At 38.4% G+C, this 25,881-nt stretch overlaps 1 protein-coding gene across 2 annotated transcripts in view; it reads left to right on the top strand.

Annotated features, from left to right (window-relative positions):
• Window positions 1-25,881, top strand: part of LOC133549260 (transcription factor SOX-6-like) — a 265,313-nt gene that overhangs the window by 119,623 nt on the left and 119,809 nt on the right. For both annotated transcript variants that reach the window (XM_061894490.1, XM_061894489.1), the window contains exons 5-6: window positions 9,057-9,146; window positions 25,868-25,881. The exon at window positions 25,868-25,881 is cut by the window's right edge and continues 159 nt beyond it. In XM_061894490.1, the coding sequence (XP_061750474.1) occupies window positions 9,057-9,146; window positions 25,868-25,881 (104 nt within the window). The remainder of the gene's footprint in view (window positions 1-9,056; window positions 9,147-25,867) is intronic.

Here is a 25,881-nt window from a genome sequence, read left to right as displayed (position 1 = left end):
TACCAATTGCGTGTTTTTATGTTTATGTTGTAAGTAATTTGTACTTGTGTGACTGCTCCTGTTTTTTGTTGTAGTTCTAATTATTTATGAAACCTGTTTTTGATGCCCTCTTGTATAATAGATTTTAATCTCAATCAGTTTTTATAAAAAGGAAAATTAATGAATGTATTTTTACTACGAACACTTTTTTTTTTCTTTACACTGAATCCATTTTGCTGAATTGTTTACATTTGAATTGTATGAACTGATTTTTTTAAATTTTTGTTTTATGTTTTTAAAAACCAAGCGTAATAATTCAGTGTAAAAAAAATTCACTGCAGAAATATTTATTGCTTTTTTTCTGCGCTGATTTTTTAATTTTTTTTTTACACTGAATTAATGTAGCTGATTTTTGCGGGTTTAAATGTGAACTGATTTTTTTTTTGGGGACATCAAATTATGCTGACAATTTCATAGGATAAAAATGTGTGTACAAAATTACTGTGTTTAGAATTTCAGTTTGTTAAAATATTGCCAAAATTCAGTGTAAAAATATTGCAGAAATTATACTACTACATTTTACCGGAAGTGGGTCTTCAGTTTTGAACCAACAAATATTTCTGCACAGAATTTATTTTACACAACATTTTAAACACACAAATTTCGGTCACAAGTTTTTGATCAATGAAAGATAGGCTCCAGCACCCCCCGTGACCTCGAAAGGGACAAGCTGTAGGAAATTGATGAGTAATTTGGTGTGAAAAATATCAGGTTGCAAAATCCAAACGCAAAAAAATTAAGTTACATTAATTGAATGTCCCAAAAAAAGCTTTCGTTGTAAAGCCACAATTTAACCTTCATAGCAAATATTTCTGCTCTGATTTTTTTTTTTACACAAATTTTTCAAAACGGAATTTCTAAACAATTTATTTTCCCCCAAAATTTTTGCTCACACATTTTTATTTAATGAAGTCGTCAGCATAATTTAATGTAAAAAAAAATAACTTCACAAAACTTAAATGCAAAAAAATAGGCTACAGCTAATACACACAATGTTATAAAAGCTTTCATAAGAATAAAACAAATTTAATGTTTGAATTAAAATTCAGTGTAAAAAAATAATTGCTGAAAAATAAAGTACAGAAATATAAATAATTCTGAATTTTTACACTGAATTTTTATACACTAAATTACTTTATACTTAATTTTTACACACTCAATTGTCCGCACAATTTTACGTGCAGACAATTAAGTTTGCGAAATTCCATCCATCCATCCATCCATCCATCATCTTCCGCTTATCCGAGGTCGGGTCGCGGGGGCAGCAGCCTAAGCAGGGAAGCCCAGACTTCCCTATCTCCAGCCACTTCGTCTAGCTCTTCCCGGGGGATCCCTAGGCGTTCCCAGGCCAGCCGGGAGACATAGTCTTCCCAACGTGTCCTGGGTCTTCCCCGTGGCCTCCTACCAGCTGGACGTGCCCTAAACACATCCCTAGGGAGGCGTTCGGGTGGCATCCTGACCAGATGCCCGAACCACCTCATCTGGCTCCTCTCGATGTGGAGGAGCAGCGGCTTTACGTTGAGTTCCTCCCGGATGGCAGAGCTTCTCACCCTATCTCTAAGGGAGGGACCCGCCATCCGGCGGAGGAAACTCATTTCGGCCGCTTGTACCCGTGATCTTATCCTTTCGGTCATGACCCAAAGCTCATGACCATAGGTGAGGATGGGAACGTAGATCGACCGGTAAATTGAGAGCTTTGCCTTCCGGCTCAGCTCCTTCTTCACCACAACGGATCGATACAACGTCCGCATTACTGAAGACGCCGCACCGATCCGCCTGTCGATCTCACGATCCACTCTTCCCCCACTCGTGAACAAGATTCCTAGGTACTTGAACTCCTCCACTTGGGGCAGGGTCTCCTCCCCAACCCGGAGATGGCACTCCACCCTTTTCCGGGAGAGAACCATGGACTCGGACTTGGAGGTGCTGATTCTCATTCCGGTCGCTTCACACTCGGCTGCGAACCGATCCAGTGAGAGCTGAAGATCCCGGCCAGATGAAGCCATCAGGACTACATCATCTGCAAAAAGCAGAGACCTGATCCCGTGGCCACCAAACCGGAACCCCTCAACGCCTTGGCTGCGCCTAGAAATTCTGTCCATAAAAGTTATGAACAGAATCGGTGACAAAGGACAGCCTTGGCGGAGTCCAACCCTCACTGGAAACGTGTCCGACTTACTGCCGGCAATGCGGACCAAGCTCTGGCACTGATCGTACAGGGAGCGGACTGCCACAATAAGACAGTCCGATACCCCATACTCTCTGAGCACTCCCCACAGGACTTCCCGAGGGACACGGTCGAATGCCTTCTCCAAGTCCACAAAGCACATGTAGACTGGTTGGGCAAACTCCCATGCACCCTCAAGAATCCTGCCGAGAGTATAGAGCTGGTCCACAGTTCCACGACCAGGACGAAAACCACACTGTTCCTCCTGAATCCGAGGTTCGACTATCCGGCGAAGCCTCCTCTCCAGTACACCTGAATAAACCTTACCGGGAAGGTTTGCGAAATTCGAATGCTTAAAATTCAGTTAAAGAAATTCAGTCTAAAAAAAAAAAAAAACGATGCTGTTAAAAACACAAATTTACTCCATACCTCCATACTCGTCTATCGCCACACAATGCTCGTAAAGGTGATTAAAGTGGTGTTATATCAAGTCTAGAGGGTATTCTTAACCTTAAAAACCTGGTAATGACTTTCCTATTTAGCTTATTTTATGCTCTAGCTGTAAAAAAACATTCCATTTTATAGTGAACGATTCCTTCATTAAGCAAAACCATTTAACACGGCCGGGCCTGGAACCAATTAACAGCAGTAAAGGAGGCTTTTCTGCGGGGGTCAGCAACCCGTGGCTCTTTAGTGACTGCCTGGACCTCTTTCAGAGATGTGTGAAAATGGCAAAAGCTGAAAAACAAAATATATTTTTTGCTGCAATATATTTTTTGTAGTAGAACAAACATGACACAAACAATCCTATTTGTTAGAAATCCCACTTTTTTTTATTAAACTAAAAATATTTGGCAAGCACTGTTATGTCCTACAAATTTCAGCGATCCTTGAACTCACCGTATTTTGTTTACATGTACAGATTTCTCAGATGCTGCCACAGAAAGACGTGTTTTATGTCACTCCTTCTTGGTCTCATTTTGTCCACCAAATGTTTTATGCTGTGCGTGAATCCACAAAAGTGTTGATTTTATTGATCTGCTGGAGTGCTTATCAGACATATTTGGTCAGTGCATGACTGCAAGCTAATCGATGCTAACATGCTATTTAGGCTAGCTGGTTGTACATATTGCGTCATTATGCCTTGTTTGTAGGTATATTTGAGCTCATTTAATTTCCTTTACTTATGTCCTCTGTGTATTTCGTTTATATTTGCATGTCTCATGACACTATCTGCAGGCTGATTTTCTCATAGTTGTTTTTGTGTGCCATGTTGTTCCAGACCACAGCAAACATTACCCAGCTTGCAAAGATTGTTATAAATCCATTAGAAGAAGACAGCCTGCCGTTTCCTTTAACTTGGACACACACATCTATGCCTTTGGCCATTAAAAGCCAGTAATTTCCAGAAGTTATCTCATCTTGTGAGAAGCCTCCGTTTTACTAATGATTTCCAATGTTTCAAAAATGTGTAGAATAAATATAAAAATTCAACATTTCTGTCAACGAATATTTGATAGTAGGCTAACATAGCTAATATAGACACTTTCATAATGTGTTGCCTTCATTATAACACTTACTGTATATAAAGCTTTTAATTTTTTGCGGCTCCCGACAGACTTTTTCTTTGTATTTTTAGTTCCAATATGGCTCTTTCAACATTTTGGGCTGCTGACCCCGGGTTTACTGTGTTACTCCTGCCGACCGGAAGCACATGTGGCTTTAAAAGTCTCAGAGTGTGCAAAAAAGACGCAAACAACACAAATGCAGTTCAAGTATGCCCATAATTCGATATTAGGAGACAATGTATTATTAATGTTTTACAAGTCATGTAAAGATGTGTTCATGTTTGAACCATAAACACAAAGACTACATTCAAAAACGATTTGGTTCAATCCAATATGTTAAATAGTCATGTGTTTATATTCCAGGTGATGTATATGGAAATAAGTTAATAGAACAGACATGGGCAAATTAAGGCCCGGGGGCCACAAGCGACCCGTTGAGCTTTTCATTCTGGCCCGCCGGACATTCCCAAATAATTTTTTTTTAGATATTTAAGATGGAAATTGTAGCTGCCATTATAGTGTGCAGTCATGTTTTCAAATGACTGTAAGTCTTGAACTGTACAAAGTATTTCAACGGCTTAAATCCGCGCTTTTGCATGATATATACCAGTTACTATGGTCATTTAATTAGTTACTATGGTCATCTAATTAGTTACTATGGTAATGTAAGTTGCAGCAGCTCAGACGAGGCACCAAGCAGTGTGGGCGGGAAGCGTTTCCACAGACGCGGAAGGAGATTTTCACTACAACGTTCTAAAGCTTAGTGATATATATAGAATAGAATAGAAAGTACTTTATTGATCCCTGGGGGAAATTCAGCAAATATCAGATTGTAGGTGGGTTCATTTTGTACCCTTCGCGTTCATATTTCACTGGTTGTTGCATTTTTGTTGCGTTTCACTTGATTGTAAAAGTTACAAGTTAGCAGCTAACCAAATAACGAGTCGGCAAAAGTATAAACTTGCAATCTGGTCTTGCTCACTTTTGATTATTTTTGACGATTATTGTTGACACATATAGAGGTCGCAACCTGAGAGTTTACAAACCAGCCGAAACAAAACAACATAAGTAAATGAATGGCCCTGTTAAAAGAATAAAAAAAAAAAAACATTCCCCAAAAGACAGACGAGAGGGGGGCGCTGATTGAAAGGGGGTGTGACGTTCATATTTTGTTAATATTCAGTGTTTTATCGTCCATAGAAAAATTTAAAAATCCCATTCCGTTTATTAAGGCGGTATGTCATAACATTTTTAGCATTCAATCAGACATTATTGTGAGGTTTTGTGTTCCTAAAAATAGATATTACCGGCCCCCAGACACATTTTTTTTCTCTAAATGTGGCCACCGAGTCAAAATAATTGCTCAGGCCTGGAATAGAAAGTACTTTATTGATCCCTGGGGGAAATTCAGCCCCACAGTTCGATCATAATAGACAATAAATACTATACAGCATTATTCACATGTGAATAATATAAATATATTATATATATATTTTATAGGTACCGTATTTTTCGGAGTATAAGTCGCTCTGGGGTATAAGTCACACCTGCCGAAAATGCATAATAAAGAAGGAAAAAAACATATATAAGTCGCACTGGAGTATAAGTCGCATTTCTTGGGGAAATTTATTTGATACAACCCAACACCCAAACTAAACATTTCAAAGGCAATTTAAAATAAATAAAGAATAGTGAACAACAGGCTGAATAAGTGTACGTTATATGACGCATAAATAACCAACTGAGAAGGTTCCTGGTATGTTAACGTAACATATTATTGTAAGAGTCATTCAAATAACTATAACATATAGAACATGCTATACGTTTACCAAACAATCTGTCACTCCTAATCGATAAATCCCATGAAATCTTATACGTCTAGTCTCTTACTTGAATGAACTAAATAATATTATTTGATATTTTACGGTAATGTGTCAATAATTTTCCACATAAATAGCTCCTGAGTATAAGTCGCACCACCGGCCAAACTATGAAAAAAACTGCGACTTATAGTCCGAAAAAAATACGGTTATAGGTTGCTCGGCTTCACATTATCACAGTGAAGCCAATTTCAAACTACAATGCTGCTTTGGCAGTGATTGAAAAAATAAACAAAATACAATAACTATGCAAAAACTACAAAAACATGAATGTTCTTTAAAAATGTAATCTTTGGAGAAAAGTTTCAGCTACAACATAAGCTTGAATAGTGCGGCTGTTGTATTGAAACGGCCGTACGTCTGTCACTAAAATTGGAACATGCTAAGGATCAACGCGATGCTAAATGAGCAATTATCTCTATGGGCTTTTGAATGGCCGCGGCGCTGCCAAACCGGACCTAAGATCGGTAGGTCGTGAGTTCAAAACCCCGGCCGAGTCATACCAAAGACTATAAAAATGGGACCCATTACCTGTTAAATCACCAAAAATGATTCCTGGGAGCGGCACCACTGCTGCCCACTGCTCCCCTCACCTCCCAGGGGGCGAACAAGGGGATGGGTCGAATGCAGAGGACAAATTTCGCCACACCTAGTGTGTGTGTGATAATCATTGGTACTTTAACTTTAACTTTAAAGGCCTACTGAAACCCACCACTACCCACCACGCAGTCTGATAGTTTATATATCAATGATGAAATATTAACATTGCAACACATGACAATTCGGCCTTTTTAGTTTACTAAATTGCAATTTTAAATTTCCCGCTGAGTTTAATGTCGAAAACGTCGCGGAATGCTGACGTGTACGTGTGACATCACGGACTGTTAGGAAATATAAGCGCTGCACACACACACAGCTAAAAGTCGTTTGCTTTAACGGCATAATTACACAGTATTTTGGAGATCTGTGTTGCTGAATCTTTTGCAATTTGTTCAATTAATATTGGAGAAGTCAAAGTAGAACGATGGTGTTGGGAAGCTTTAGCCTTTAGCCACACAAACACACGGTGAATCCTTGTTTAAAGTTCCCGGAGGTGAAACTTTACTATGGATCAGAGCGGTCAAGCGAACATGGATCCCGACCAAATGTCAAATAGTAGTTTTCGGTGAGAAAATTGTGGTAAAAAGTCGCCTCTTACCGGAGATCAGCTGAGCTTGCGCCGTCCATACAGCTGCCGTCGACTTCCCTGGCCACTGGCCTCAAGACACCTGTGGACACACCCTTCCGACTATCAGGTACTATTAAACTCACTAAAACACTAGCAACACAATAGAAAGATAAGGGATTTCCCGGAATGATCCTAGTAAATGTGTCTAAAAACATCTGAATCTGTCCCAATGCAATGGCCTTTTTTTTTAACTTGATTTTTATTCTAATTTTTTTTTTTTTTTCTAGTCCTTCGCTATCAATATCCTCAAACACAAATCTTTCATCCTCGCTCAAAGTAATGGGGAAATTGTCGTTTTCTCGGTCCGAATAGCTCTTACTGCTGGAGGCTCCCATTAAAAACAATGTGAGGATGTAAGGAGCCCTACAACTCGTGACATCACGCCCACATACTTCCGGTAAAGGCAGGGCTTTTCTAATAGCCACCAAAAGTTGCGAACTTTATCGTGGATGTTCTCTACTAAATCCTTTCAGCAAAAATATGGCAATATCGCGAAATGATCAAGTATGACACATAGAATGGACCTGCTATCCCCGTTTGAATAAGAAAATCTCATTTCAGTAGGCCTTTAAAACTTTTACAAAACATTGCTGAGTGGACGTATCATTTTATCCATGTGGTTATTCAGTTCATCAAATAAAAACAAGCAAACATCGAAAATCTCACGTATTAAGAACTGTGTACGTGAGATCAAATTCAGACGTACTAAAGTGTGCACGGGCACTAATCAGGGAGGAATCAACAGCGGATAGACCACGCCCAGGCCACACCCCCTTATCCATTAATCCATTTTCTACCGCTTGTCCCTTTTGGGGTCACGGGGGTGCTGGAGCCTATCTCAGCTGCATTTGGGCGGTAGGCGGCGTACACCCTGGACAAGTCGCCATCTCATCACAGGGCCAACACATATAAACAGACAATTATTATTATTATTATTTTTTTTTTTTAATAAATACGCAAATTCTATTAAAAAGAGCAATGTCCCTGAGAACTCGGGACGATAAATTTGTGTAACTTACAGCAAAACGTGTTCATACAGTAGCCTGTTCACAGCCAGATTCGTTTCTTATTAGAGATGTCCGATAATGGCTTTTTTGCCAATATCCGATATTCCGATATTGTCTCTTATTGCCGATACCGATATCAACTGATACCGATATTTACAGTCGTGGAATTAACACATTATTATGCCTAATTTTGTTGTGATGCTCCGCCGGATGCATTAAACAATGTAACAAGGTTTTCCAAAATAAATCCACTCAAGTTATGGACAAAAAAATGCCAACATGGAACTGCCATATTAATCACAAAGTGCATTTTTTTTTAACATGTTAAAACAGCACCTTGGAATTTGGGACATGCTCTCCCTGAGAGAGCATGAGGAGGTTGAAGTCGGGGTGGGGTAGGGCATAGCAGGGGGTTTATATTGTAGTGTCCCGGAAGAGTTTGTGCTGCAAGGGGTTCTGGGTATTTGTTCTGTTGTGTTTATGTTGTGTTACGCTGCGGATGTTCCCCCAAAATGTGTTTGTCATTCTTGTTTGGTGTGGGTTCACAGTGTGGCACATATTTGTAACAGTGTTAAAGTTGTTTATACGGCCAACCTCAGTGTGACCTGTATGGCTGTTGACCAAGTATGCTTGCATTCATGTGTGTGTGAAAAGCCGTAAATATTATGTGGCCAGGCCGGCACACAAAAACAGTGCCTTTAAGGTTTATTGGCGCTCTGAATTTCTCCCTACGTCCGTGTACAAGGCGACGTTTTAAAAAGTCAAAAATTTTACTTTTTGAAACCGATAATTTTTAAGCCGATACCGATAATTTCTGATATTACATTTTAAAGCATTTATCGGCCGATAATATCTGCATTCCGGACATCTCTATTTCTTATTTATTTATTTTTACATTTAAACATACCTGCATATCAAAAAGATTATGAAAAACTATGAGTCTTGTTTGATTACTCAATTTATTATTACAACCCAGGAGAGCTACTTGCAGTAGCAGCCGCATGTGACACAAAGTGGAAAAAGTGAAGGTTGTGCCCTCGACTCGATCTTTTTGACATTGTTGTGATCCAATGTTGGCGAAACCTAAGTGAGCGCTCACCATAATGGAGTGTAGAGCGTACTTAGTGAAGTGCACTGACGGAGGCATTCCTGGTCTCTTCTTTGCAGAGCCGTCCTGCATGGAGAGACTGCTCTCCAAGGACTGGAAAGAACGCGTCGATCGACTCAACGCCACTGAGCTGCTGGGTGAGGTCAGAGGTCAGTGGACGCTTTTTATGGTGTTGGTGTGCAAAAAAAGTCTGATTGCCATTTGGGATCGGTTACTCTGGCATCCGTTGGCTTGGCCTGTAGCAGACTTGTGAAAGGGTTGTCAATTTTTAATAACAAATGCGTAATTTGACAGCTCAGTATACAAATAAAACATCCTTTTGTTTTAATATAATGTTTTTCAATCAACGGTTGGCGATCCTGATCGCAACTGGTGCTAGCGTTAGCACGTAGCAAGTAGCGCTGACCTAGCAATATGTTTGTTCAGGACTGAACGCGTGAACAAACTTAGCTGCAAAAGTATGCATAGTACAAACCCCGTTTCCATATGAGTTGGGAAATTGTGTTAAATGTAAATATAAACGGAATACAAAGATTTTCAAATTATTTTCAACCCATATTCAGTTGAATATGCTACAAAGACAACCTACTTGATGTTCAAACTGATAAAACATTTTTTTTGTTGCAAATATTCATTAACTTTAGAATGTGATGCCAACAACACGTGACAAAGAAGTTGGGAAAGGTGGCAATAAATACTGATAAAGTTGAGGAATGCTCATCAAACCCTTATATGGAAAATCCCACAGGTGTGCAGGCTAATTGGGAACAGGTGGGTGCCATGATTGGGTATAAAAGCAGCTTCCATGAAATGCTAAGTAATTCACAATAAAGGATGGGGTGAGGGTCACCCCTTTGTAAGCAAATTGTCGAACAGTCTTAGAACAACATTTCTCAACGAGCTATTGCAAGGAATTTAGGGATTTTACCATCTACGGTCCGTAAAATCATCAAAAGTTTCAGAGAATCTGGAGAAATCAATGCACATAATCGATGATATTACGGACTTTTGATCCCTCAGGCGGTACTGCATCAAAAACCGACATCAGTGTGTATAGGATATCACCACATGGGCTCAGGAACACTTCATAAAACCACTGTCAGTAACTACAGTTGGTCGCTACATCTGTAAGTGCAAGTTAAAACTCTACTTTGCAAAGCCAAACCCATTTATCAACAATATCCTGAAACGCCGCCGGCTTGGCTGGGCCCGAGCTCATCTAAGATGGACTGATGCAAAGTGGAAAGGTGTTCTGTGGTCTGACGAGTCCACATTTCAAATTATATTTGGAATCAGAGGACGTAGTGTCCTCCAGAACAAAGAGGAAAATAACCATTCGGATTATGAAGCGTAAAATACGACGGCGTAGACCCCGGACTGTTGAACGACTGAAGCTGTACATAAAACAAGGATGGGAAAGAATTCCACTTTCAAAGCTTCAACAATTAGTTTCCTCAGTTCCCAAACGTTTATTGAGTTTTCTTAATAGAAAAGGTGATGTAACACAGTGGTGAACATGCCCTTTCCCAACTACTTTGACACATGTTGCAGCCATGAAATTCTAAGTTAATTATTATTTGCAAAAAAAAATAAAGTTTATGAGTTTGAACAACAAATATGTTGTCTTTTTAGTGCATTCAACTGAATATGGGTTGAAAATGATTAGCAAATTATTGTATTCCGTTTATATTTACATCTAACACAATTTCCCAACTCATATGGAAATGGGGTTTGTATGTCTGAAATCCGATTTGGACATCCTATCCTGCAGTTTGAACGTGGTTGAAGTAATGTTGCAATTTTCTACACCATCAAAGCAAGTATACTTGGTAGAAAATGCTCCAACATAAAGTAAGATGCCAGTCTTCCAAAACGTGCTAGCTCGATGCTAATTTACATAAGATTTGCCATAGACCGGCTACTATTAGCGTTCGTGATTCTATTTATCGATTTCAACACCTTCAAATTTAGCAATTTTGTAACATGAACGACTACATAAAAAGATCGGATATGACAAAAAAATCCAAATTGGACATTCTGTCCTGCAGTCTGAATGTAGCCTAAGTATTGCTGCAATTTTCAACACCGACAAAGCAAGTATGCTTGGTAGAAAACGCTTTAACGTAAAGTAAATATCGTCACTCTTCGAAAATGTGCTACCTTGACGCTAATTCACATTGGATTTGCTGGAGACCAGCTACTATAAGCATTAGCAATTTTCCTTAGCGATTTCAACACCTCCAAATTTAGTAATGAAAACTTTTTTGTAAAGTGAACGAAAACATAAAAAGATCGGATATAACAAAAAAATCTAAATTGAAACCTTATTCTGCAGTTTGAATGTAGCCTAAGTATTGTTTGGATTTTCAACACCAACAAAGTAAGTATGCTTGGTAGAAAACGCTTTAACGTAGAGTAAGACGCCACTTCCAAAATGCCCTAACTTGATGGTAATTCCCATTGAATTTGCTCTTGAACGGTTACTACTAGCATTAACGATTTTACACGGAGATTTCAACAACTGTGAATTTAGTAATGAAGACGTTTTTTGTAATGTGAACTACTATATTAAAATATCGTATTCCATTTTTTATTTTTTTTTTATTTTTTTATTTTTTATTTTTATTATTATTATAATTTTTTTTAACAACAAAACATAACACGGCAATACCATAACAATGCAATCCAATTCCAGAACCAACCCAGACCCAGCAACACTCAGAACAGCAACAATAAACAGAGCTATTGAGAGAAACTGAATTTGTAAACAGCAATGTTGCACACACATTTTTATCCAATGAAAATGTCAGCATAATTTGATGTATAATATGAAATTGCACATGCTATCCTGCAGTTTGAACGTAGCCTAAGTATTTTTGCAATTTTCAACACCGACAAACCAAGTATATCTGTTAAAAAAAATGCTACAACGTAAAGTACGGTGCCACTCTTTTAAATGCGCTAGCTTGATGCTAATTTACATTTGATTTGCCATAGACCGGCTACTATTAGCATTAGCGATTTTACATTGAGATTTCAACACCTCTGAATTAAGTTTTTTTTGTAATATGAGCGACTACATTAAAAGATCGGGTTCAAAGACATAATTGAATTGAACATTATAGCCTGCAGTTTGAACGTAGCCTTCGTATTGTTGCAATTTCCAACACCGAAAAGGCAAGTATAACTGGTAAAAAACGCTAAAATGTAAAGTAAGGCTTCACTCTTCCAAAATGCGCTATCGTGACGCTAATTTACATTAGATTTACCGTAGACCGGCTACTATTAGCATTAGCGATTTTACATAGCGATTTTAACACCTGTGAATTTAACAATAAAAACTTTTTTTGTAATGTGAACGACTACATTAAAATATCGGATTTAAAAAATGTATTGAATTGCAAATGCTATCCTGCAGTTTGAACGTAGCCTTCGTATTGTTGCAATTTCCAACACCGACAAGGCAAGTATAACTGGTAAAAAACGCTACAACGTAAAGTAAGGCTTCACTCTTCCAAAATGCGCTAACTTGATGCTAATTTACATTAGATTTACCACAGACCGGCTACAATTAGCATTAGCGATTTTACATGGCGAGTTCAACACCTGTGAATTTAATAATAAAAACGTATTTTGTATTGTGAACGGCTACATAACAAGATCGGATTCTGGAAAAAGTGTAGGATTAATTCAGCTCTGCTTCTTCCTACTCCTTGTCGGACATGTTGTAATGAGTGACTGGAAGTATGTGATGTGTCATGTTGTAAGTTTATGCATGCTGGAAATAAACATGAACCGAAAGCGTAACTGTAAAAGTCCTTACATGTCCTCAGCATCTGATGAGCCGCGCCCTCCCCGCCAAGAAAACGAAACCCACTTATTAAAAAAAAAGGCAGGCGGTATGTAAGCAGAGCAGCAATAATTTGCTTGTGTAAATGAAACGCTAATAAAGGTTGTAATTCTTGGCCGTTATGTGCATATTTCCAGCATGTTTGTCACGGGCATGAATGTCCCAGCGTGAGATGTGACTTGTGTACTCAATGCAAATGTGGCGCTGATGTGGAAGTGTCTGCGTCACCGTGGAATTCAGCCTGTAAGACAAGGGCAAGGAGGCCCGGGGGGGTGAATGCAATTTATTTGGAGTTTTGTTCACATTTTTAAGGTGTGAGACCATAAAGTCGCCATCAGGTGAAGGAATGCTGATTTTATTTGCTTATAAGACGCAAAGGCTGGTTTTTATTAGTGTTGCCCTTATAAGGACCACAGGCTGGTGATGTGCCGTACCACTGGTTTTCTTTCTGATCCGATACTGATTAAAAATCAGGCTGGTATCGGTGATACCGATCCGATACTTTGTGCAAACATATCCAGCAGGCACAAGACATTAAAACAACGTAAGCAACTCAAACAAAATGCTTTTTGGGTTTTGACGTTGACTTGACCATTGAATTTTGGTCATTTTCCAACCGATATTCCACAAAACAAATACAACGTTGAAAAAACATGCTTTTTTACGACATTATTCAATGTTGGGTTGTGACGTTGATTTGACCATTGAATTTTGGTCATTTTCCAACCAATATTCCACAACACAAATACAATGTTGAAACAACATGCTTTTTGACGTTTATTTAATGTCAGGTTGTGACGTTGATTTGATGATTGTAATTTGGTAATTTCCCAACCAATATTCTACAACACAAATACAACGTTGAAACAATATGCATTTTGATGATGCTTAATTAATGTTGAGTTTTGGCGTTGATTAAACCGTTTTGGTCATTTTCCAACTAATATTGCACAACACAAACACAACGTTGAAACAACATGCTTTTTGATGTTTATTTAATGTCAGGTTGTGACCTTGATTTGATGATTGTAATTTAGTAATTTCCCAACCAATATTCTACAACACAAATACAACGTTGAAACAATATGCCTTTTGACGATGTTTAATTAATGTTGAGTTTTGGCGTTGATTAAACCGTTTTGGTCATTTTCCAACTAATATTGCACAACACAAACACAACGTTGAAACAACATGCTTTTTGATGTTTATTTAATGTCAGGTTGTGACCTTGATTTGATGATTGTAATTTGGTAATTTCCCAACCAATATTCTACAACACAAATACAACAATGAAACAACATGCTTTTTGACGATGTTTAATTAATGTTGAGTTTTAGCGTTGATTAAACCGTTTTGGTCATTTTCCAACTAATATTGCACAACACAAACACAACGTTGAAACAACATGCTTTTTGACGTTTATTTAATGTCAGGTTGTGACGTTGATTTGATGATTGTAATTTGGTAATTTCCCAACCAATATTCTACAACACAAATACAACGTTGAAACTACATGCTTTTTGACAATGTTTATTTAATGTCAGGTTGTGACGTTGATTTGATGATTGTAATTTGGTCATCTCCCAACCAATATTCCACAACACAAATACAAAATTGAAACAACATGCATTTTGACGATGTTTAATTAATGTTGAATTTTGGCATTGATTTGACCGTTTTGGTCATTTTCCAACCAATATTGCACAACACAAACACCGTTGAAACAACATGCTTTTTGACGTTTATTCAATGTCAGGTTGTGACGTTGAATTGATCATTGGAATTTGCTCATTTCCCAACCATTATTCCAAAACACACATACAACATTGAAACAACATGCTTTTTGAGGACGTTTAATCAATGTTGGATTCTGATGTTGATTTGACCATTGAAATTTGGTCACTTCCCAACTAATATTCTACAACACCAAGACAACGTTGAAACAACGTGCTTTTCGACAACGTTTATTCAATGTCGGGTTCTGACGTTGATTTGACCATTGAATTTTGGTCATTTCCCAACCAATATTTCACAACACAAATACAACGTTGAAACAACATGCTTTTTGACGACGTTTATTCAACGTCAGGTTGTGACGTTGATTTGACAATTGAAATTTGGTCATTTCCCAACCAATATTCTAAAACACAAATACAACGTTGAAACAACGTGATTTTTGACGTTTATTTAATGTCAGGTTGTGACGTTGATTCGATCATTGAAATTTAGTAATTTCCCAACCAATATTCCACAACACAAATACAACGTTGAAACTACATGCTTTTTGACAACGTTTAATCACTGTCAGGTTGCGACGTTCATCTGACCATCGAAATTTGGTCGTTTCCCAACCAACATTGTTGATCCAACGTTGGACATCAACGTTGGCTCATTATACAAATTCAACTATTTAGCAACGTTGTTTCAAAGTCAGTTTTAAAGGACATGTACATATAATCAACGTTGTATCAATATCTTGTGCCTCCGGGGATGTTTGAAAAGTTTTGTATTTCAAATGATATCATCATGTGTCATAGCATAGTTAGCATAGCAATTTGGCCCTTCGAGTCATTTTGTTAGGCCTGCCAAAGGGGAGCTACTAAATGTATCACATATTCATACTGACCTCTTTATTTAGATTTTGCTATAAAAGTTTGGCAGTGCAGTCGAAAACCATCAGTGTTTTTTTATTTTTATTTCCATTCACAGTAATGCACTGTGAAAAACAGGGAGCGAATATTTTGCAGTGGAAAAAGTAGCAGCTCAGTCGTCAGAACTTTGCGGCAAAAGTAACATTGGTGCTGTTTCTCAATTTATTAGTAATGCTCTGTAAAAAAATGATACAATACTATAAAAAAAATTAAAAACTGTACCAATGTTTTTTTCAATTGCTATAATTTCCTGTAAAAACACAATGATGTATGGTAACATTCTGGTGCCGGAGCTGCCAGTTTTAAGATCTATTGTTTTTTCGTTTTTTGTTTTTCGGGCTGAGTAGTTGCATTTGAGTTTAAGAACCCGTGCTCTACGGTAAAATTTATTTTTTTTTTTTTTTTTGCGCTCTATTGAAAAGGACATTTTAATGAAAACCTAAAAGATTTGAAATTTTGCATCCTCCATTTGTCTAATCTGTATGGATAAAGTTCGAAAGCCATTGGCTGAGATAGGCTACAGCTCTTTAGCGCCGCCCTAGTGGCTCTCTGGAGCTTTTTCAAAAATGTATGAAAAATGGAAAAAGATGAGGGGAAAAAAATATAAAATATATATTTTTTGTTTTAATATGGATTCTGTCAGAGGACTAACATGACACAAACCTCCCTAATTGTTATAAAGCACACTGTTTTAATTAAACATGCTTCACTGATTCGAGTATTTGGCGAGAGTTGTTTTGTCCTACTAATTTTGACGGTCCTTGAACTCACCGTAGTTTGTTTACATGTATAACTGTCTCCAACTTTCTAAGACGCGTTTTATGCCACTTCTTTTTCCGTCTCATTTTGTCCGCCTGACTTTTAACGTTGTGCATGAATGCACAGAGGTGAGTTTTGTTCACGTTATTGACTTTTGTTGAAAGCTAATCAGGCATATTTGGTCACTGCATGACTGCAAGCTAATCGATGCTAACGTGCTATTTAGGGTAGCTATATGTACAAACCCCATTTCCATATGAGTTGGGAAATTGTGTTGGATGTAAATATAAACGGAATACAATGATTTGCAAAATATTCAGTTGAATGCACAACAAAGACAAGATATTTGATGTTCAAACTCATAAACTTGATTTTTTTTTGCAAATAATAATTTAGAATTTCATGGCTGCAACATGTGCCAAAGTAGTTGGGAAAGGGCATGTTCACCACTGGACCCGTCAGACCACAGAACACTTTTCCACTTTGCATCAGTCCACCTTAGATGAGCTCGGGCCCAACAAAGCCAGCGGCGTTTGTTGATGTTGTTGATAAATGGTTTTGCTTTGCATAGCAGAGTTTTAACTTGCACTTACAGATGTAGCAACCAACTGTAGTTACTGACAGTGGTTTTATGAAGTGTTTCTGAGCCCATGTGGTGATATCCTTTACACACTGATGTCGGTTTTTGATGCAGTACCGCCTGGGGGATCAAAGGTTCGTAATATCATCACTTACTTGCAGTGATTTCTCCAGATTCTCTGAACCTTTTGATGACTTTTACGGAACGTAGATGGTAAAATCCCTAAATTCCTTGCAATAGCTCATTGAGAAATGTTGTTCTAAAACTGTTCGAGAATTTGCTTACAAATTGGTGACCCTCGCCCCATCCTTGTTTGTGAATAACTTAGCATTTCATGGAAGCTGTTTTATACCCAATCATGGCACCCACCTGTTCCCAATTAGCCTGCACACCTGGGGGATGTTCCAAATAAGTGTTTGATGAGCATTTCTCAACTTTATCAGTATTTATTGCCACCTTTTCCAACGTCTGTGTTACGTGTTGCTGGCATCAAATTCTAAAGTTAATGATTATTTGCACACAAAAAAATAGTTTATCAGTTTGAACATCAAATATGTTGTCTTTGTAGCATATTCAACTGAATATGGGTTGAAAATGATTTGCAAATCATTGTATTCCGTTTATATTTACATCTAACACAATTTCACCAACTCATATGGAAACGGGGTTTGTACATACTGCATCATTATGCCTAATTTGTAGCCATAATTGAGCTCATTTGGTTTCCTTTAAATCCTCTTAATTCAATGTATATCTCATGACACTATCTGTATGTAATATGGCTTTTTTTTTTGTGGCTCCAGACATATTTGTTTCTATATTTTTGCTCCACTATGGCTCTTTCAACATTTTGGGTTTGCAGACCCCTGGTACAGGCGGTGTCGATAATTCAGTATTTTCCACACATTACTACCATAGACCATAGAGCAGCATATTTGACATGAATACAATTAATTCATTGTAATTGAAATATGTTATTAGACATTACACTAAGTTGTGAGGTCATTTAATCGTAGCCGCTGGTTTGTCGGTTGGTACTGTAAAAGAAAAAAAAAAAGAAATAATAGCACAAGGATGTTGTATGTTTGATCTTCACGTCTCATCGAGTCACTTAAGGTAATTGAAGGTAACGCTAATTGTGTGTTTTCATAAAACTGACAACAAAACAGACACTGTATGCATAGAGGGAGTGTCAGCGAAACTTTTGAACAAGATTAAGTATGCAGCACACTTTTGTGCTTTAATTCTGTTAAAAAAAAAAAAAAAATACCGCCTTAGCGAACACTTAGCTCTTTAAGTACCACCATAATGACCAGCATTGACATACAATAGCGCAGTAGGTCTAAGTATTCATTAAAAACAAGGAAGAGGTTTCATTTTAAGTAGTATATTTGATATTTTGGCCGCTGTTACACAACACACAGTTTGAACAGTGACACTGGGTTTGAATGTAGGAAAATAAAAGACTGTACTTGAAATCGAGTGATTCATTGGCTTACCACTAGACTACAATTTGAGAATCACTGATCAATTCAAAAAGGCTTTCAATAAGGTCAAAATACTAGTAATTAAAAGATATGACGTTTTTGTTTAAGACTAAAAAAAATGTTATCCAACCTTGAGTTTTTTTTTAATGTCCTCTTTGGCTTTGAAAATACTCCATTTTACTGACTATAGAGCTCTAACACACTAAATTGTAGATGAAAAAATATATTTTAAGCTGCTGATATATTCGTTGTGAAATGTACACAGAAATATTTTGTAATTGTTTATTTTTACATTCCTTAATTTTTTTCCAAATGGTGTCTATAAAACGGCAGTAAAACGGCTGATCATGCAAAACAGAGGTCATCATCATGGACTCACTCGCTGTGGAAGCCAGCTCTCCAATCAGCTAAGCAGACTCAATAACTCTGGTGAATTTACTGAAGAACTTGTGAAACTTTACAATACAAAACAATACAAAAAGAATGCCCGTCCATCCATTCATTTCCTACCGCTTTTCCCTTTTTGGGGTCGCGGAGGCTGCTGGAACCTACCTCAGCTGCATTCGGGTAGTAGGCAGAGTACACCCTTGTCAAGTCGCCACCAATGTAAGTTAATAATACTAACACAGACACTCTTGAACGTGTTAGCATATTAGCTAATGCTGATTACATTACGACAACACGTACAAATATGCATGAAAACACTCCGACAGATGTCACACACGGGTCGGTCAAGTAAGTTAGAATTGTTTTAGTTATATTGCAAAACTTACAAACGTTGCTCGGAGTGATCAATGAAGAATCCATAGAGTAAAACCGCTATGGACGGCTAGAAGATGGAACGGTACTTCTGCTTCCGGTTGAAAGCACTAAAAAGAAGGGCGCTACAGCACCTGCAGTGAGAGAACTTGTCCAAAAGATGGCGCCATAGCACAAACAACCCACCTTTTCAGGGTCTCTGCTTGTGAGGAAAAATCCGTAAAATAGCCGTACTGTTTTATAACCCGCGGGGCTCCAAGCGTAGGAAAAAAGTTGCAGAGTATAGTTTTGAATGTATGGTACTTCAAATCAAATGTCCCTAAATGAATAAAACATATATTTTCAAACATTCTCTGAAACATTTTGATGATATCGAGGATATTTAGAGAACTTTGCTATTCTATTTCTATCAGTGATGGAGCAGGAAGAGGCCGGTGGTAAATGTTCATACATAACCCTCCGCCACTCATTCATTGACATTTTACTAAAATGTGGCCCCCCCCTGCCCCTCCCATGAATCACGGGGCCCCTAGCACAGCGCGTGATCTGAGCATAGTGAAGAATGTCTGACATTTGAGAGAAGGACAGGGAAGACGAAGGATGGGAACCCGGGCCTGAAAATTCCCGTTTCCATCCGCGTCTCACTGCTGCCCCCTGTGGCGCAAAGCTGCGGGGCGGCGACGAAGGAAGGAAGGAAGGAAGCTGAGGAGGCGAGAGCGGAGAACTGGGCGAGAGCGGCGGTGAAGAGAAACCAGGAGGAGGCTCCGACGGGAGCATGAGAGCCTCTTAGGGGACGGAAGAAAAGAATGAAAGCATGAAACAAAGAGACAAGAAGAGGAGAATGTTGCCTTTGATACAGGGGTGCTAAGGGGTAATTTCACTCTCTGTGTGTGTGTATGTGTGTGCGTGTGTGTGCGTGCGTGTGTGTGTAAGGGGGTGCATTCGGGGGTCCACAAAAGGGTCCTGACAGGACTACAATGGAGACAGTGTTAGTATGCAGGTAACGTTGGGGCCACCCTGCAGTCTCCCCTCATGGCCCCAGGGCAAGACCTAGTAGACAAACACACACACAGACACACACACACACACACACACACACATGCACACACACGCACGCACGCACATACAACAACTTCAAAACCAACGCGGCAACAACACAACATTTTGTGTGCTTGTTTGTGTGGACTCTCTCACACGGACCTTCAAACACAACACTGCTACAACAAACTTTTTTGTACATATATACACATGTATACATACATATGAATACATGTACTGTATATGTATATATGCATGTATATATGTGTCTATACAGTGGGGCAAAAAAGTATTTAGTCAGCCACCGATTGTGCAAGTTCTCCCACTTAAAATGATGACAGAGGTCTGTAATTTTCATCATAGGTACACTTCAACTGTGAGAGACAGAATGTGAAAAAAAAATCCAGGAATTCACATTGTAAGAATTTTAAAGAATTTATTCGTAAATTATGGTGGAAAATAAGTATTTGGTCAACCATTCAAAGCTCTCTCTGATGGAAGGAGGTTTTGGCTCAAAATCTCACGATACATGGCCCCATTCATTCTTTCCCTAACACGGATCAATCGTCCTGTCCCCTTTGGAGAAAAACAGCCCCAAAGCATGATGTTTCCACCCCCATGCTTCACAGTAGGTGTGGTGTTCTTGGGATGCAACTCAGTATTCTTCTTCCTCCAAACACGACGAGTTGAGTTTATACCAGAATGGATACATGGATGATACAGCAGAGGATTGGGAGAATGTCATGTGGTCAGATGAAACCAAAATATAACTTTTTGGATTCTTATTGGTGTATATTAGTAAGAGTGTTAAAATTGTTTATATCACAACCATCAGTGTACTCTGTATCACCAAGTATGCCTTTCAATCTAGTATGTGTGTTTGAGTAAGCTGCATACAACATGATGCTGGACTGGCTAGCGGTTCGCATATGATGTGGAAGGCATCAAAGGCAATGGCGTCACAGCACATACTTTTTTTCGTTATCTGGATGATCACCATCGGATATTCGTGAGAACGTTAGGGGCTCCCATTGCCTTCTTTACTTTGTGACACGGACCAAACTAGCTCTTTTAGTGGTAAAGGTCGCCGATCCCGGGTATATAACAACGGGCGGGCGGGTGGCGGGCGGGCCGTTGCGGTTCAGATAAAATATTGGTTTGGGTGTATGGCGGGGGGATGACGACTTTAGTGATGCGGTTGGGGATGATATAATTGCCTATCCGCGCATCTCTAATATATATATATAAAAATATATACATATATAAATATATATATATATATACTGTATGTATATGCATATATGTTTTATGTATATGTATGTATGTATATACAGTATACTATATATATATGTATATATATATATGTAGGTGTGGGAAAAATCACAAGACTACTTCATCTCTACAGAACTGTTTCATGAGGGGTTCCCTCAATCATCATCAATCTCCTGATGCTTGAGGGAACCCCTCATGAAACAGTTCTGTAGAGATGAAGTAGTCTTGTGATTTCTCCCACACCTACATATTGCGCTCTACCACGGTATCGAGCACTATTCTATGGATAATCCAATCAAGACATATATATATATATATATATATATATATATATATATATATATATATATATATATATATATATAGTTTACCATATATATTTTTTCTTTGTTATCACGCTAAAATGAGCATGCTAATGTTTTATGCTAGAATGAATTTTAGCTCATTTTATATCATTTAAACTTAAAATTCATGGCTTTTGAGACGTGTCTCTATTTTGCAAATATACATAATATACAAGCTAAACTCAGCATGTTCACGTTCTATGCCAGCTCCCTAGCTCCAATCAAGCAGACACATCACAATTTCCACGGGAATATTCTAGCGCCCTGACTGCTGGTGTCCACAGTTCTCTGGATCATTTCCGTGCACGTAGACGCCGTGTTTTATACTCGAATCCAGGCAGGAAGCGTGTGTGTGGGAGGCGAAAAGTTGATATAAATCACTCGTATGTTATTAGTGTTTGCAATAAGGCCAGCCTGTCATTTAGCTCGTAATCACCGTCTGCTGCGTTAGCTTCCATTAAAGGAGGCCTCACCATGCAGCTCACACACATCCTTTAACGCTACCCCCCCCACCCCCCCAACCCTCCTACCCCCAACCCCACCCCCCACCACCACCACCTCGACGATCCCCAAACCTCCCAAGAATGTGAATCATAAAGCTGACAAAAGCTGTGATTTTATTGTTGCCGCAGACGTGAAGCGATAAACACGTGTTGGCCTGTGCTGGCAGGATGCGCGCTAATAAGCACTGAGCTTCGACGACATGTGAGACCAATAATGGACACCGCCTGCGCCGTGACTTTAAAAAAAGCACTTTTGAACTGACAGGGGTGGTAGGGACTTTCGGGATTTTTTTTGTGTGGCATAATGAAATATCGCAAAACAACAATTCTTATTTGGATTTGTTTGTGTTTCAGACACAGCGCCTGTTAATTGTTGATTTTTTTTTTTTAATTGTTTTCCCAAACCCAGTGAAGTTGGCACGTTGTGTAAATGGTAAATAAAAACAGAATGCAATAATTCGCAAATCCTTTTCAACTTATATTCAATTGAATTGACTGCAAAGACAATATATTTAACATTCGAACTGGTAAACCTTGTTGTTGTTTGCAAATGTTAGCTCATTTGGAATTTAAAGCCTGCAACATGTTTCAAAAAAGCTGGCACGAGTGGCAAAAAAAGACTGAGAAAGTTGAGGAATGCTTATCAAACACTTATTTGGAACATCCCACAGGTGTGCAAGCTAATTGGGAAGAGGTGGGTGCCATGATTGGGTATAAATGCAGCTTGCATGAAATGCTCAGTCATTCACAAACAAGGATGGGGCGAGGGTCACCACTTTGTCAACAAATGTGTGAGCAAATCGTCCAAAAGTTTAAGAACAACATTTCTCAACGAGCTATTGCAAGGAATTTAGGAATTTCAACATCTACGGTCCGTAATATCATCAAAAGGTTCAGAGAATCTGGAGAAATCACTGTACATAAGCATTGAGGCTGAAAACCAACATTGAATTCCCGTGATCTTTGTTGTTAAAAAAAGTTAATCCAAAAACTTTTATTAATTTTTTTTATTTTTTTATTGAGACAAATATCATTTAAATATTTAATATGTGTATACTTACTATGGTATATTATGTATTTATTATTTGTTCACTATTATGTTACAGAGAACAAGGAAATAGGATACAATTGCTATGGTACGAAAAAGGGTAGGATTAATTAAGCTCAGCTTCTTCCTACTCCTTTTTTCGGATGTAATATAACAACCGGAAATTTGTGATGAAATACATTGTATCGTATGCATGTTCGAAATAAAATGAAACGGAAACTGAAACTGAGCAAATGCTGTTAAGTTTCTGACGTTAAATTTGCATGTGCAAAAAAAAAAAAAGAAGATGATAATAAGTTCACAACCGTTCACTTAAAAGAGCCACTCAAAAGACTCGATTCTCATTCGCACTCCCTTAAACAGCACCCCGTTTTAACGTGGAAAAAAACGTCATGGCGGCAGAAGTAAGTGAACGCTGCCTTCACTGATTATCATTAAACTGCTAACATTTACTGAGTTTCTTATTAGCATGTTTTTATTTTGTCAAATACGTCCCGAAAAGACTGTTTCACTTGAATGACTTAAAGCATGGGTGTCAAACTCTGGCCCGCGGGGCAAATTTGGCCCGCCGTAAAATTTCATTTGGCCCTTGAGGCAATATCAAATTAACATTAGAGCCCGCCGGTACTATAAAGGCACTGCCTTTAGCGTTGTCTACAATATGTTGTCACGTCCGCTCTTACTCCATACAAACAGCGTGTCGGCCAAGTCACATAATGTAAGCGACTTGTACACACACTTAAGTGAATGCCTTGCATACTTGCTCAACAGCCATACAGGTCAGACTGAGGGTGGCCGTATAAACAACTTTAACACTGTTACAAATATGCGCCACACTGTGAACCCGCACCATACAAGAATGACTAACACTTTTCGGGAGAACATCCGCACCGTAGCACAACATAAACACAACAGAACAAATACTCAGAACCCTTTGCAGCACTGACTACCACCAAAACCCGCCCCCCACCACCAACCCCACCCATCTCATTATTATTTTATTTCAAGATTTATTAGCCTGTGGAAAAATGTAATGTTGAAGGCTGCAAATAGAAAAGAGGCATTAAATGTTTTATTTAAATTGTATGTCGTGGTGGTTTGTGCAGCCCTTTGAGACACTAGTGATTTAGGGCTATATAAGTAAACATTGATTGATTGATTGATTGATTTGACCATTTATTTTTTTTCGTTTGTTTTTTGAATGTTGATTTTGCACTATTAAGTGATATAATTATTGCTTGTTCCATATTCAGTGTTCAAGCAAATCAGTGTAGCAAACTGAGCAATAATTAAAAAATTATTCATGCACTTTCTCTTGTTACTTCAAGGCTTGAATGTTTGATTCATTCATTATTGTTATTTTATTTTCAAATTTATTTTTAGCCTGTGGACAAAGTTTATTTTGATATTTACCTCAGAAGGGTGCAAATAGAAAAGAGGAACTCAATTTTTATTTAAATTTTATTTTATATGCCATTGAAATTTTTTAATTATTATTATTATTATTATTTGAAACTCGATTTTGCATGTCACTATAAAGTTATATAAGCCTTGCTTGTTCAATATTCAATGCAAAACGTGTTTGGGTCCCTATTAAAAGGTTCATTTGTTAAACCCTTGGCCCTCGGCTTTGTTCAGTTTAAAATGTTGGCCCACTCTGTATTTGAGTTTGACACCCTTGACTTAAAGCAACACAGTACGAATTGTAATATGTGATGCCCTAAAACAGTTGTCCCAAACCTTTTTGTAACTTGATAATTTGCTAATTTGTCCCGCGGCCCAGGGGGGGTGAAACATGTTTCATGAAAAAGGGAGGTTTTTGTCATGAAAAAGGGAGGTTTTTTGTGGTGGTGCACTAATTGCAAGTGTATCTTGTCTTTTTTTATATTGATTTAATAAAAAATAAAAAAAATAATAATAATAATTAAAACATTCTTTTAAAACACATTTTAACTGCTTAACACAACTTTTTAATTTAAAAAAAATAAATAAAAGTTTTGCTAGTTAGCCAAACACATCCTGAAATAGTCACATGACTACCAATTCTAAATGGTTTTATGAGCACAGAGCTACAAGAGGACACTTTTTAGAGAACTTTTAAAGTGGTCCATTATGTTCCATCCATCCATCCATCCATCCATCCATCCATTTTTTACCGCTTATTCCCTTTTGGGGTCGCGGAGGGAGCTGGCGCCTATCTCAGCTACAATCGGGCGGAAGGCGGGGCACACCCAGGACAAGTCGCTCCCTCATCACAGGGCCAACACAGATAGACAGACAACATTCACACTCACATTCACACACTAGGGCCAATTTAGTGTTGCCAATCCAACTATCCCCAGGTGCAGGTTGTTAGATGAAAATCTTCATCTTCCTGAAACGCCTGCCAGATAAGTGCATCGCTGCTCTCTCTGGCCAGGCTCGGTACCGCGTGACTCTTCCACTTTCCCAAGTGTGACGCGGGTGTAAAAAGGCCCGTGGCGCCGCATAAAGGCAAAAGAAAAAGCCCGAATCCTGCGCGTGCTTCCAAATTTTCTGTCCCCAATGGTGTTTGAGTCCATACTTGATGGTGTCGGCAGGGACGTCAGAGTCG

Source organism: Nerophis ophidion, linkage group LG03 (genome assembly GCF_033978795.1).
Source record: "Nerophis ophidion isolate RoL-2023_Sa linkage group LG03, RoL_Noph_v1.0, whole genome shotgun sequence".
Classification (NCBI taxonomy): domain Eukaryota; kingdom Metazoa; phylum Chordata; class Actinopteri; order Syngnathiformes; family Syngnathidae; genus Nerophis; species Nerophis ophidion.
This window is presented reverse-complemented; position numbering and strand designations above follow the sequence as displayed.